At 39.2% G+C, this 14,505-nt stretch overlaps 1 protein-coding gene across 5 annotated transcripts; it reads left to right on the plus strand.

The window, feature by feature from the left end:
- The first annotated feature begins 307 nt into the window (after positions 1-307).
- On the plus strand, positions 308-13,921 carry LOC111238930 (ER degradation-enhancing alpha-mannosidase-like protein 3). Of its 5 annotated transcripts, XM_022768656.1 has the most exons (21): positions 308-803; positions 986-1,415; positions 1,558-1,603; positions 2,756-2,856; positions 3,706-3,745; positions 3,881-3,993; positions 4,273-4,426; positions 4,681-4,815; positions 5,054-5,159; positions 5,372-5,469; positions 5,671-5,796; positions 5,967-6,050; positions 6,549-6,632; positions 7,595-7,719; positions 7,856-8,051; positions 8,417-8,574; positions 8,681-8,798; positions 9,655-9,828; positions 10,156-10,321; positions 10,444-10,635; positions 11,619-13,921. In XM_022768656.1, the coding sequence occupies exons 2-21, from the start codon at positions 1,318-1,320 to the stop codon at positions 11,882-11,884; spliced, it is 2,580 nt and encodes an 859-aa protein (XP_022624377.1). In that variant the 5' UTR covers positions 308-803; positions 986-1,317; the 3' UTR covers positions 11,885-13,921. The 5 variants fall into 5 exon arrangements, with proteins under 5 accessions (XP_022624377.1, XP_022624381.1, XP_022624376.1 ...); XM_022768660.1 differs by having other exon boundaries at positions 308-1,415; positions 7,595-7,726; positions 7,917-8,051; XM_022768655.1 differs by having other exon boundaries at positions 308-1,415.
- The last annotated feature ends 584 nt before the right edge of the window (positions 13,922-14,505 follow it).

Genomic DNA, 14,505 nt, shown 5'->3' on the forward strand with positions numbered 1-14,505 from the left:
TTAGACAAATATAACATGCACAATGCGTTTGCTGACCCAATAACAACTTTTTTTCAATACAGGTTTTTGAAAGCCATTGTTTTCCTTTTTCAGTTCAGGTTTTATTTTCGATGTCATATTTTATTTTTGAGCGAATTTGGATTTACAGTGTAGAAGAAGGCGGTAATCCCTATTTCTTCAGAGATTGCATTTTCTAGTATTATGTATTATACACCCTTCTTGACTCCACCTACATTGTGACGTGTGTCTGTAGAATTATGATTTTGCACTAAGTAACGACTGTAAGGGAACCTCCCTCCTGCCTGGATAACAACCCGACGCCAGTTACATTAACCTAACTGTTACAAAACCCTAAACCACTTGAAGGGTTGAACTTGTTACAGACGAATCTTCTTGTTAGCGTACGTGGAGGTGAGGTTTGCCTAAGAACCTACATCAGGGCAAAAATTTCACGAAGTAGCAGCACAACCGGTCGGGTGGCGAAAAATCCTGCCTGTACTTTGACAGCTCGGTACTCGACGTCTGTCATAGAGTACTGTATGGTCGTGATACTTGAGGACGTGTCATCGACCATTTAACTGTATGACAGTCACTTTACACGGCAAGTGAATCGTTTGTTTTCAGATGAAGGTGTTAAGCTAACTTTATCTAGCTAACACTTTATATGTAGGTAAGCTTGTAGCTAACTGGCGCTGCTAAAGACTGACATTGTGCTAGCAACTTGTTAGCTGGCTAGCGGCGACAGGGATACTCGCAGCACTGTGATGGCCAGCGAGGGTTAGCCGCACTCTGCCATCAATTTGGTAACTACATTTTTATTTTCTTTATATCTCTTTCCGTTTCTAGATTTAAAAAGTGTTCTGTTAGCATTTTTGGGGTTAGCCGGTGCTTATTTTTATTTACAGGATAACGTTGACAGATATTCTTCATCGAGGCTAAGTTGTAGCTTGCTGCCTCTGTTGTTTACATGTGTATACATGGATAGCGGTCAGCTGGAGTGCTCTTTGTGTGGCATGCGGTGGTCGTAACAAGACTGGATCGACTACAGAACAACCCAAGTAGAGATATGGGAATGGAGCTGGGAGGTAGCTAACGTCTGTCGACGTTAGCCAGAACTGTACAGCCGACTCTCCGTTGAAAATGAGGAATAGTGGGGTTCTAAAGGAGGACATCTGTGCCTGCTTGGCTGTTTGATTATCAGTGGGCGTTGGACAAAGGACAGGAGCTTGTTTGTCCATTTTAAAGCTAAACGTGAGGCAAGACTACACGAGGAGAATAAGAAATAAACTTTGCTGGGACCACCGTTCTGGCGCTGGGATGATGATGCTAAAGACCCTACTGATCACCAGTCTTCTTGGCTGGGTGAAATGTCAAGAGAGCCAGAGCATGACATCAGAGGAGAAGACTGTTATCAGGTGAGCAACGTTTAGACATACATAATGTTTATGTTTGTTTGTAATTTTTTTTATTGCAGAAGTCTCTGCAATATTGTGAAAAATATCACAGAGTATATGCCATTTTCTCATTTGATTAATTTATATTTTACCCTTTTTGCAGGGACCAGATTATTGAAATGTTTGATCACGCTTATGGCAGTTACATGGTAAGGTGTTCACTTGGATTTACTAATTGCAATTACCACTATATTGAGATTTGCATGTTTCAGTTGTCTGAAGGGAAGTTTAAAAAGAAAGATGAAGCAGTCACAACTCAAGTAACACTTGTAGTCTAAAGAACAACTTAATCGTGAAAAGAAGTATCACAAGAAGAAGCGTTTTGGCTTGTGGCCTTCAGCAGGGCCTTCCAGTAAAGACAAGTTTGAATCAGTGGCTGGACAGAGTCCTCAGTGCATATGGATCAGATTTAGCAGGGTTGTGCAGAAAGGAAACATGCAGGATTTGGTTGCAGCTACAGTGACAGCCAGGTGCAACAGATGCCAGCTGAACATTCTGTGATCCAGGATTCAGGCTTTTCTTCATGTGAAGTAAGCCAAAAGTGATCAGGTCATGGGTGGCTCAACTCATTCAGTGGACCAGAGTTTTAATGTGACCTGGGTCTGTATAAGTCCAAAACTGGACCTGGCAGAGTGAGAGACGCAGCAAGGAGCTTATAACTAAGCCAAGTGTATTATAGGTTGCAAAGACAAAATATTGGTAAGAAACTGATGATGGTAGTTCAGAACAAGAGCTGTGGAAGTGTTTAAAAGTGGGATATTGCAGATTGAAGCATTGGTGACAAAGATCATTTTTAGTTGAAGAGAGTGGTGTTACTGAGTGTTGGACATGGTAGACAAAGAGGTGAGATTACCCCATTATGAAGTACTGTTTTCTATGAAAGAAACCCTTGGTATCAGTTACCAGCTGTTAGCAGCTGTTAGCAGATAATAGCCATACAAATGCTTTAACAAATTACTTTCCTTAGTTAGAATTGAGGTTTTTACTTAGTTTCTGTACATGTGTGTCCCTGTAAGTCAGGTCTCAGTTTTGGTTCTCAGTACCCAGAACCCTAATTATTTTCATTCAAGTCATTTATTAGTAACTAATTGAAATACGGGATGCAAATTGGATCAGGGGAATGGCGTGTGGGAAACAAAAAACTGTTCACTATTGATGCTGCAGTTGCATAAGCTTTGGACTGCTCATTTCTTTTTTCCTCCGAGAGAATTTTCAACCCTCCAGCCATCTTTGCTTAATGACGCCTTTTCTGTAGACTGTTAAATGAAGCCTGAACACTGTTACTATTGGTTGTGTTGCAGAAATATGCCTATCCAGCCGACGAGCTAATGCCTCTAAGCTGCAGGGGGAGAGTACGTGGCCTGGAGCCCAACAGAGGCGACATAGATGACTCCTTGGGAAAGTAAGTTCATCATCCACTGGCATCTGGAGTCTAAAAGGATCCAGTGAGGTTAATTCAGCCTCAACAGTTAAATTCCCTCAAGCAAACAAAGCCATGTATATTTAATCCATCAGTTGGCATTAGTTCAGACCGAAGCCATTATCTGTCCTTTAAGTTTAACTAGTTTGAAGGGGTGTGTGTCTTTACAGCATTCCTTCATAGAGCTGTGCAACAGTTGTTTGTTAAACACCTGAATTGCTGAATGTTAAAACTAACCAGAAAAGCAGGCCTGGGCATTTTTTTTGTAATTTGTATCCACCTTCCCATTTTAATTGTAGTACACCCTGATTTAAACTTATCATCTAAAGTTGTGTAGATTGGAGCATCTTTGTGTTTTTTGTTACTGGCCATGATACAGGCTACTATAAATTAAACATTGAGCAAATATGTAGGGCGAATGTAGGAATATAAATGGTGATATTTGTGCGATGTCATCTCTTCATGGAAAACATTCTGCATCTTCAAATAAGACAGGGACTGACTAATGACTGCTTACGCAATACTATTCTCTTCCAAACAGATTGAATCTGACATGGAGCAGATGCCCTATTTTTTCAGGAATACATGAAGTTGATGCCAATTTAAGTCTTTTATAGTGAAATTTACAAGAAGGAAATAAATTATGGATTTACAGTACAGTACATACATTTATGTACTACACATGTTGCGCAATGCAATTTCTCTGCAAATGCAACAGAGCTGACATTTAACAGTCAGTGGTTCATTACAAATTAAACTGGATCAGTGGTAAAGTGGGACACCAGCTCCACTCTGCTGTGCTTCATAACATTTCTTCCTCCTTCTCTGTAGGTTCTCTCTCACATTGATTGATACCCTTGATACCCTGGTGGTGAGTACTTGCTTTTCATGTTCACTAGCATGAAAGCAGTTTTCTCTGCTTTTGTTTTTGAGCCTCCCACAATGTGTTTTTTTTTTCCTTTTTAACAGTAAATGTATTAATTCTTGTCTGTTTGTGTGTGACCAGGTGTTAAACAAGCTAGACGAGTTTGAGGACGCAGTGAGGAAGGCTGTGAAGGATGTGCGCCTGGACAATGATGTGGTGGTGTCTGTGTTTGAGACCAACATCAGAGTTTTGGGGTGTGTAACATGTCTGAAATGAATTTACTTTTCTACTGTGTATATATATATATATATATATATATATATATGTATGGTCTTTTTTTAAATAGAATAGTCTTAATAACTAAATCTGATTGATGTGGAAGGTTTTGAATTTTTGAATTATTCTGAATGTAGAATTATTCCACATCAATATAGCATATTACTGTTACTGCTGTATAAAGAACCCTGACCTTTCTACTTAATTTTGTATTTTGAAAAGAAGATTTCTTTTCTTCCTTCATGTAATTGTCCCAGAGGGCTTTTGGGTGCCCACGTGATGGCTGACCTGCTCCGTCAGCGGGGGGACAGGATGCAGTGGTATCAAGATGAGCTTCTACACATGGCCAAAGAACTGGGGCATCGATTACTGCCTGCCTTCAACACCACAAGTGGCCTTCCCTACCCTAAGGTACTCCGTATTGTATTGTTAAATATCACAGGATCTTATTTTAGGTCTTGATTTTGCAGATGGAGCAAACAGCCTGTTATCAGACCTTATTATGGATGACGCTGACATTTGACTCATTGCATTGATTGAGAACAATTCCTCACACTCACCACAGAGAGACTAATGAAGAAGATATTTCTAATTTTAGTAACTGACTAAAAATAATTTGAGCTAAGTGAAGTAACAATATTAATTTCTCTTTTTTGGTTTATCAGGTGAATCTTCGGTATGGAGTCCTGAACCCACTTTCACGCACAGGCACTGAATCAGACACCTGCACGGCCTGTGCAGGAACAATGATCCTGGAGTTTGCTGCCCTCAGCAGAATGTCAGGAGAGTCTGTGTTTGAGGTATTACCTCCCTCTGCCTCTCTAGAAGATTAGGCTTTTTTAATGTTTATTGATTTTCTAATACACGCTTAATCTTAAATTAATGATATCTAATATAAGAACACAGTACAATATTCATTTTGTTACAACTTTAGCTGGCTATGGCTGATTTCAGTTTTTGAAAGATGAAAACACACGTGAATGATGTACCTGTTTTTACCAAAAAGATTTTAGGGACATAATATTCACTGTTTTACAGGAGCATGCAAGGAAGGCTATGGATGTCCTCTGGGACAGGAGACAGAGAGGAAGTGATTTGGTGGGGACTGTCATCAATATCCATAACGGAGAATGGGTCCGCAGGGGTGAGGCAATTTAAACACACACATGTGCATAATGTAAAATTGTCAAAACTTTGGTAAAGGAAAGGGAAGAAATCACAGCTGTGCTCACACAGACAGTGAACCAATACAGAATACTGATAGTTCAGAAATACACATACAATACATACATGCACAGCTCTCTCCTTGAACCACATTGCAGTAATCTGACTGTTCTCTCACTTCTGTGTTTGCAGACAGTGGAGTTGGGGCAGGTATCGACTCATACTATGAATATCTAATGAAGGCCTACATTCTTCTAGGAGATAATGTTTTTCTGGAGAGGTTCAACATTGTAAGTTCTCCATTGGTGTATCCCTCGATATACTGGTAGTTTATAAGTCTATAGTCCATCCATTTGGCCCCTGTAGTATTCTTGCTCCATATTGCAACATCATTAGCCTGCCATTGATTTTTTTTTATATTGTTATTGTTTGGATTGAAGACATTTTTCAGTGTTTGCTAATCTATTTTTCATGATGTTTGTCTATGACAGCACTACAGTGCCATTATGAAGTACATCAGTCAGCCTCCCCTGCTGCTCAATGTACACATGCACAACCCCACTGTGAGCGTGCGCAGCTGGATGGACTCTCTCTTGGCGTTCTTCCCTGGCTTACAGGTCAGGTATCCTGTCTTAAGATACACTCGATTAATCACATTTACCCCCATTGAAGCAGCACTGTAGAAGGTGATAGCAGAGAGGTGTCGACAAGTGCTAGTTATTTAATTTAATTAGAAAATTGTTGCGTGCGTGTTGCTGGAGTGACATTTTATTTATTTTTTTCACAGGTTTTAAGAGGAGATCTGAAACCAGCTATTGAGACTCATGAGATGCTTTACCAAGTCACCAAACAGCACAAATTTCTTCCGGAGGTAAACAATCTCTGCTCTTTTCGCTCTAATAATCAATATTAGTGGGAAAGATGGATAATATCTTATATCATGGTAAACATAATTTTAACCAATAGAATTCTTATTTGTTATATGACTCAGATCAGAATGTCTCTTATTGCCTATTTTACTGAATTCACTGAAATAAATATGTGACAAACTGAGGTAATTTATCATTATAACCAGTAGGAAAAAAAATTCTATTATCTCACTAAATATATAGTTATATCCATATAACCAGCATATTTCAGGTTATGACACATTTATTTTAAAGTTGGTGTGTAATATCCATTTAAAACCACAGAATTAACAAATACTGTAGTTGTGCAGCAGCTGTAACAAATGCAACTTTGAGAAATAAGTGGAACTGTTTTGTGGCTTCGTCTTTGTGAAAACTATTCATCCATGTAAAATATGAAAATATTTTTAGAGGAAGCCAGTGTCACTAACTGTCTCTTTCTTTGGTGAATCTCCCTGCAGGCTTTCACTACAGAGTTCAGAGTTCATTGGGGCCAACACCTACTGAGACCAGAGTTTGCAGAAAGCACCTACTACCTCTATAAGGTGAAAAAAGCTGACTGGACCGTGTCACAGACAGAAATAAACTACAATAATCTTGTAATTAAGAAGGCTCAGGTCTGTTAGAAGTAAGCCAACTAATGAAACTACTTCACTCTTGTACTGTACACCAATGAGCCAAAACATTATATAGTTAATAACATTTATTATATCATAACAATGGTGCATGTCAAGGTTTGAGATATATTAGATGGTAAGTAAACCGTTCTCGTAGTCACCGTGTTGGATGTTGTTTTGGTGGCATGTGAAAAACCAGCAGCATATTAGGCAGGGGTGGCCATGAAGTTTTGACTCATCAGTGGATACACAAGTCTTTTTCATAGCAAACAATAAGTACCATGTCAGACTGAGGGAAGGAATTTTTCAGTTAGTCTGTAAGTGTATACACACAAGGTCAGTCACAGGGCACCATAGCCCATTGTTTATCTCTAGCCTTGTGAATGTGCAGCTGCTCCACTATCATCTGCAGTTGCCACAGTAACCAAGCAGGCCTCTTATTGATAGTGAGTATTGGAAGATACAAATTTTGAGGCACCTATAGTCCCAGAGACAAATAGTGTGCATACTAAGAGAAAAGTAAAGGAAGATCCTCAACATGAGTTTGGTAAGACTTGGGTTTAAGTGTCCTCTAGAAGTTTAACATGAGTATGTGAGAGATATGGAATAGCCTGATTGGGGAATATAGTTGATAACAGGCGAGTTTGAGCCATGTGACAACTTGGGGGTTTATAAATGCCCTGTCTAGAGGACAGCTTCAGATTTGGGGTGGCGTTACACTAGTTAACCTGTTAACATTTGTAATTGTTCATTATCTATCCCCTCGGTGCTTCGAGCAACAATTAATATTTCTGATTTAGACATTGATGTCTCCTGAAAACTCCTTCATCCAGCTCACAAGATTTCCATCACACAGAGATATGGTCAAGATTATATTTTATTTTTTGCAGGCCACTGGTGACCCCTACTACCTCAGAGTGGGACAGTCCATTGTGGAAAAGCTCAATGCCTACGCCAGGGTGCCTTGCGGGTTTGCTGCTGTGCAAGATGTCCGCACTGGGGCACATGAAGACAGGTATCATGTGAGAGAAATACCATTACAAACATGTTTAAAATTACCTGAAAAGGTGTGGACTACTGAAATGCATTTTAATAATAAATTGTAATTCTATGTATGTGTATGTATGTATATGCATGTTATGTGTGTGTAGGATGGACTCCTTCTTTCTGGCAGAGATGTTTAAATACCTGTACCTGCTGTTTTCGGAGAAGAGCCAGCTGCCCATCGATATTGATGACTACATCTTCACCACAGAGGCTCACCTCCTCCCCGTCTCTCTCTCTACCACCAAGCCGCCCTGTAAAGGCAACATTACGGTGAGAGCTCTTGCTTCATCACTAACACAGGTACACACATTATAGTACAGTTTTTGATTTTGAATCTCTAATTGATGCAAGCTGATACTTCCAACAAACATGACAAGAGTAATTTAACTTTGTATAAAACAATTATTTGTTCATTTAGTTTATGACACTACTTTATATAATGCAATTATTAATTATTATTGCCATAATTTATACTTTATATTATTGTGTATTAGAAGTAAATGTTGTAATTCTGTGTGGGATTACATTATGGAGACTTCATCATTCATTTGGTTTTTATGACAGTGCTGTAGATGTAGTGCACAGTTAAAATGCAAACTTGACCCTTTAATATGTAAAGTGTAAGAGCTTATAAGTTTTGTTTAACTGTGGGTCATGTTCTCTAGGAGACTGTTCCTGTTTCTCAAGAAGAAGATCTGTTCACACATTCCTGCCCCAGCACAGAGACGTTGTTTCCCAACAACCCTTCATTTGCAAAAACCATCCGGGACAGCTACAAGTACCTCACTGGGGTGGGACGAGCCTTCCGCCCCTTACCTGTCAGGTGCGTCCAGTTGCAAGCAGTTTTTGATTTTATAGTGAAATCACTGGTGAAACCTGCTATCCATTATTATTTTGAGTTTTAACCTGTGTTTGTTTGCACTTTACAGGGAAATTGAACTACCACTCCACGATAATGGCATGGAACCAGTGGAGTTTTTGAAAAGCATGGGCATTTCTCTCACTCCACTGAATGAGCTCGCAGCGGGGGACACTGGAAATCTGAAGGTATTTTTGTATTAATCTCACAACCTGACGTTCTGCCTGTCTTCCCCACGTTTATCTGTTTAAAGTGACCCATAACTGTAGGCAAGTAAGTCTAAATAATTATAATAAATTTACTAAGCCACAGCATGGTCCCATTGACGTATTTAACTGAAAACCCTTTAGAATTGAGTCCTCACACCAAACTTTTGTTTTGTATAATGCAATGCAGGATGTTTCTGTTAAGTAGCGTGTAGTATCCAGTCACTAAAATGTGTAATGGAGTTGCAGATATTTAAAAAGATATAGGAAATGCATGTTATTATGACATATGATTTTAAAGCAGATGGCCAAATCAGTCAAACACTATTGTGCCTCTATTTATCTACTTAATGTAATGTACTTAATGTACCTCATGTAGGACCTTATTTGATCCATTTGGCTTCAGTGATGCACTCAAGCAAATTGAACTGTACATTTTTATGCTGTCAGTGTGCTTCAATGGAGCTATCAGGTTAATTATACAACCTGCTGTGGAACCAATTATATATTTCAGATTATACAAATAACAGGGCTTTGAGCTGCATCGATTTAGAAAATCTAACAGATTTCTTGATAATCTTATCAGCTATGCTATGCTCTGTATTTACTTCAGCCGTAAGCATGTCTCCTCTGGAGACACAGCAAATGGGTTACCAATCTAATTCCGCTTTTCTAAAAGGTTTGTAAGGATTGGGTTAATAGCAAAGTTAATTGGGTGAAAATTGGGTCAAGGTAATGAATGCACTGCTTTAATGGTAAAAATGCCTGGAGTGTAGGTTACTGTACACTACCACATACACTGTTTTCAATACAGTTTTCTAAATATGAATCCCTTCAGGAGCACAAAGGAGTCTACCGGGTAAAACTTGTGGCAGAGGTAAGCCAGACAGCAGAGGAGGAAGAGGTGGTGCCTCATGTTGTTCAGCTCATATCTCCCCCATTTCTGGGTCGGACAGTCCTCACAGCGGGACCTGCTAAGTTTGGAATGGACCTTTCCAAACAGGAGCACGGGGTGAGTTTCCAGTGTGACAGTCATATGGTAAATAGTGTCAATATCAAGGCTTGTAAACAAATCATATATCTTACTGCTGTAGAAACAGGTGATGTTAAATGATGTTATGAAATCACTTACTTTTCAGTGGAGTGATTAAAAAAGATGAACTTTAACAAACAATATAATTAGCCCTGGCCAAAATATTTACTCCTACAAAAACATTACAAATTTCTTCCCGAACTGTACAAATGTTACCTGTTCTGTTTAACCTGCGATTCACTTTATCTCCCTCTATTTAAGATACACAATAATTTACAATAACACACTCAAACTCTTGTGCCACAGGTGAAGGGCAGCATAGTGAAAGCCTCCCCCTATACTGCCTGTGGGCCAATAGATAACACAGTGGAGCTTAAAGGCCGGATCGCTCTGGCATTGCGTGGTGACTGCATGTTTGCTGCAAAGGCTCGTCGGCTACAGGAGGCCGGAGCCATAGGAGTCATCTTTATAGGTGAGGAGCTGAAATCAAAATGCTGCTCAATATGCAGAGTTTAGAATACCTGCCAAATACTATGAAGAGTGGACCTCACAGAAATGAATTGATTCTAACTATTCCCTTATTGTCTTTTTCAGACCACCGTGAGGGAAGTAATAGCGAGGAAACTCCCCTCTTTCAGATGGTTGGCGATGGAGACTCCACTGAAGACATCACCCTAGCGCTGGTCTTCCTGTTCAGCCGTGAGGGTGCAGTGCTCACAGCTGCCCTGGAGGAGCATCACAATGTGGATGTGCTACTGCTGCCCAAGGAGAGGCAGCTGGGACATGGTGAGAACCAGGAAGAGACAGATTTAAAGGATTTTCTATATATGTGATATACCATATTGTTGTTATTGCCAAAAAATCCCATTACAAGACTAAAACCAACCGACCATCTTTCAATACTTTTCCGCTGAAGACCTACATCTTTTAAAAACGGGTCACAAATACATAGTTACATTATATAGTTTCCTAAAACAGCTGGGCACTGTATTTTTTTTTTTAAATAGGAGTAAAATCTGTATTTGCTGGGGACTACTTCCGGCTGTTGATTGCATGCAGTAGTGAGTATTAAAGACAGCATGACTGTATATGTGGGATTTACTCAAAATGAATCCAGTTATAAAGGCAGCAGTTGTTAGATGGATCAATTCATATTTGAGTTTTGGTCCTCTCTTGGAATTTGTTGACAAGAAAAATACACTAACAATTTCTTAGACCATGGCGATGACTTTCCGTGATAAAGTCTGGGAAGTGGCGTATTGCATTTTGTCCATCTCTTACACACAGTATCTTAGGCATTTTCACAAAATGTTGGTCTGTGTTGTGGATCTTTCAAGTGTTTAAAAATTACACCCCATCTGCAATTCTGTTCTGGATTTGTTAACATAGCACTGACTATGGGTGATCAAAACTTTAGGCACTAATGCATCTCACCACTGATCTGGCATTTTGAGTTTTTGATTTCTGGTCTACTGAGCCCCGACCAGCTCATGGCAGAGCATTCCAACATTGTATTACTCATCTACTGTATGTCAGATACAAAATCTCTGATGCCTTGATCCAATTTTGATGACACTGGGGCAAATGATGTGTCTCACAGCTCGATTTCAGCATTCAAAAATACTCTGATTATTGAGAAGTTGAACTGCAGTTTGAGCTAAAAACAAAATTACATCCAGGTCAAATCTTAGTTACTCTCTCAGATGTAATACTTCTCTCTGCTCTCATACTGATTTTACATGTAATTGGCTCTCTTCCACATTGTCCAGATAAGACAGAAAAACATGTCGGCATGAACATCAAACTCCGCCTGGCAGAGGAGGGGGAGCTGGAGGAAGGAGCAGCCAGAGGGCCCACCCTGGAGTTTGTCTTGGAGAAAGACGAAGTGCTGCTTCAGGAAGAGGAGCTTGGAGAAGAACGACAATCGCAGCAGCAGCAGAAGTTTTGTGCAAAGGCAACAGAGAACGACAGAACTGAACCATGTTCGGCAGATTCATCTCAAACCCCAAACTCTGGACCAAACACAAATCCTTGACTGCTGCAGATCACGAAGCAGCCAAATTTCTTAACACTGATCCCTCGTCAGTTTCTGAATGGCATGTGCCTCAGAGCCCCTCACTGCCCTACAAGGAGCCCTGACTGACCCAGCCTGCATGTTTACAGCCGATGGAGGAGGATCAAGCACTGCAATGGCCACACTCACATCCTGCCTTGACTTTGAAACATAAAGACGGCTCTATATTTATTAGACAGACAGTCAAGTGTAGCTCTTATTCTGTGTGGTGCAGAAAATGAGGGCTGTTATGATCTCATGTGACTAGACTAGGTAGTTAATGGCCAAAAACTGTAGGATGAGATGGCTGGGTTGGTGCTACCTAAACCTAGCCTGTAGTATTGCTACTGTAGGTACATAGAAGGTGTACGTGATGATATTGACATAGATTATTAACTAGAATTTAAAATTACCTCATCTTAGAGGAGATAAGGCAACAAAAATGTACTCCGCTATGTTTTTATGCAATGCTGTTTGTTTTCAATCTAGACTGCACCTTTTACATCAACAAGTACTGTTAAATATTTAGTAATGATGAATTACTGGCCAGTAGGTGGTGTTAGCTACCATGGCCTCAGTAATATAATGTTGGTAGATGAAGTAGAAGAGCTGGGGCCAATTTGGAAAGTTTATTTTACTTTTTAATAGGAAGCAACTTCAGGGAATTTCAAGAGTGAATGCAGTTTGCTAGGTTGACCCATTTGATGAGACATTTGTGTGTGTGTGAGTGTGTTCTGCATTTCCTTTTTTTGCTAATATGTGTGTGAGTGTGTGCGTGTGTGTGCAAAGGTGTGTAATAACTATAATACCCAAGAAAGCATCTCAGCTGAAACATCATTGCTATTAGATGGAACCCTCCAATCTTTACAAATTCATCATCCAAGAAATAAAGAATGAAAAGTCTGTTAGATTGATCACCATGAACCTTTTGATATTCAGTTTGGATTTTTTTTAGCTACTTTTTTTTCTGCACCGATAAATAACTGTGTAATCATTGTTGAGTTGTAATTAATATGTCATCTTAAAAACATTGCAAAAATCACCAAAGCTGTTTTTTTTGCAACTAAAGTCTACATGCACAGTAACTCTGGTTAACTCCAGATGCAGCATCACAGGTTGGTCTGCTGTCTCTGGTCATCTGTGGCAGATTCAAGCAGAAATTACCAATTCAGCCTGTCATTGCATTTGTGTGTGTGTGTGTGTGTGTGTATGTTGTAATACTGATGTCTGGTAGGATTGCTGGAGTACTGCAGAAGCATCATTCAAAATGCTAACTGTTTCACTGTAAAGGCTAATTGGATCATGCACATTGTTTCCAAAATATGACTAATACAGTTGTACTCCACAAATTTCTTGGATGCACTTTTGATCCAGTTTTGTTGTTTCTTTTGTCAAGACTTAAGACTTCAGATTTATTCATCTTTCTGTCACTCGCACTCTACACAAACAAAATAGTTTTTTGGGCATTATTATGTGTAATAATTTTATGCAACAAATGAGAATAGAGTAACTCTTTAATCGGTTTGTTCACATTCACTCGTTTTATTCTCACTATAAATCACTGCATGTGTTTTGTCTTTGTTGTACGTGAAATGTGAGCTGAAGTTTGTGTGGGGTTAGCACTTTTTGTGCCACGGTGTGTTTTCTTTGATGTTTGTACAGTGGGCCTTTTCCTGATGCTGCTGAGTTTATTTTGAGTCTTAATCCAACATGACATTTTATTTTTGTGTTAAGCCTGTATGAGGCACTGCCAACCCGTATACCTCAGGACTGTGTACGTTACTGTTCACACAGAGAAAAAGGACCATGGACAAGAAGTAGGGGATTGTTTTTTATTATTTTTCTTGCTATTTAATTTTGTTCTGTTTTCTAAGGTTTCTGTTGATTAATGGCTATAGCTCAAAAAGTGCCAAAAGAGATGCACGACAAGTCTCTGGTTTCTGTTACACATCTTCTCTGTATTCGGTTTCTGACTGTGAGCTGAGGCAGTCTCATCAATAAATTCAAACTGACAATTTTCCCCTTTTTACTTCTGTAATTTACTCTGCATTGTAACTGTAGTTGGAAACAACTGTACAGTTTAATTGCTGCACTCTTCAGACAAAATGCTATATAAGACAAAAACACTTTTTCTTTGGAATCATTTTCATCTATGAGAACATAATTTTAAATGACATTTAAAAGGAATACATTTTTTATTCTATTAAAGTATAATCAAGTCTTGAACTTGGCACTCAAACACAACTTGAATGCTCAAAGTGCTGAAGAATTTGACTGTAAAACTATATTTCATTGTATTCTACTTCAGTAAGTAAGTAAGTAAGTTTTTCCTATGACATATTCTTCCAGGGAAGAAATATGAGGATTAATTGTGTCCAAAAAGCAGAAAACAAAATGCTTATGTACTTGTATGGTAAACACACCGAATGTGAGATAGACATTGAAACCTTTTGTGCCAGATGGTAACAGCTGCCACAGAATACCACCATGACAAGAATGATGACATTTATGATAACGAGAGTGGGGATGCTGACGAGCAATGGAAAAACATTATACCGCAAAATGAGTCACATTTTGTAGTATGTTTTGTGTGGATAAGATGT

Source organism: Seriola dumerili, unplaced genomic scaffold (genome assembly GCF_002260705.1).
Source record: "Seriola dumerili isolate Sdu_G_001 unplaced genomic scaffold, Sdu_1.0 BDQW01001815.1, whole genome shotgun sequence".
NCBI classification, from domain to species: domain Eukaryota; kingdom Metazoa; phylum Chordata; class Actinopteri; order Carangiformes; family Carangidae; genus Seriola; species Seriola dumerili.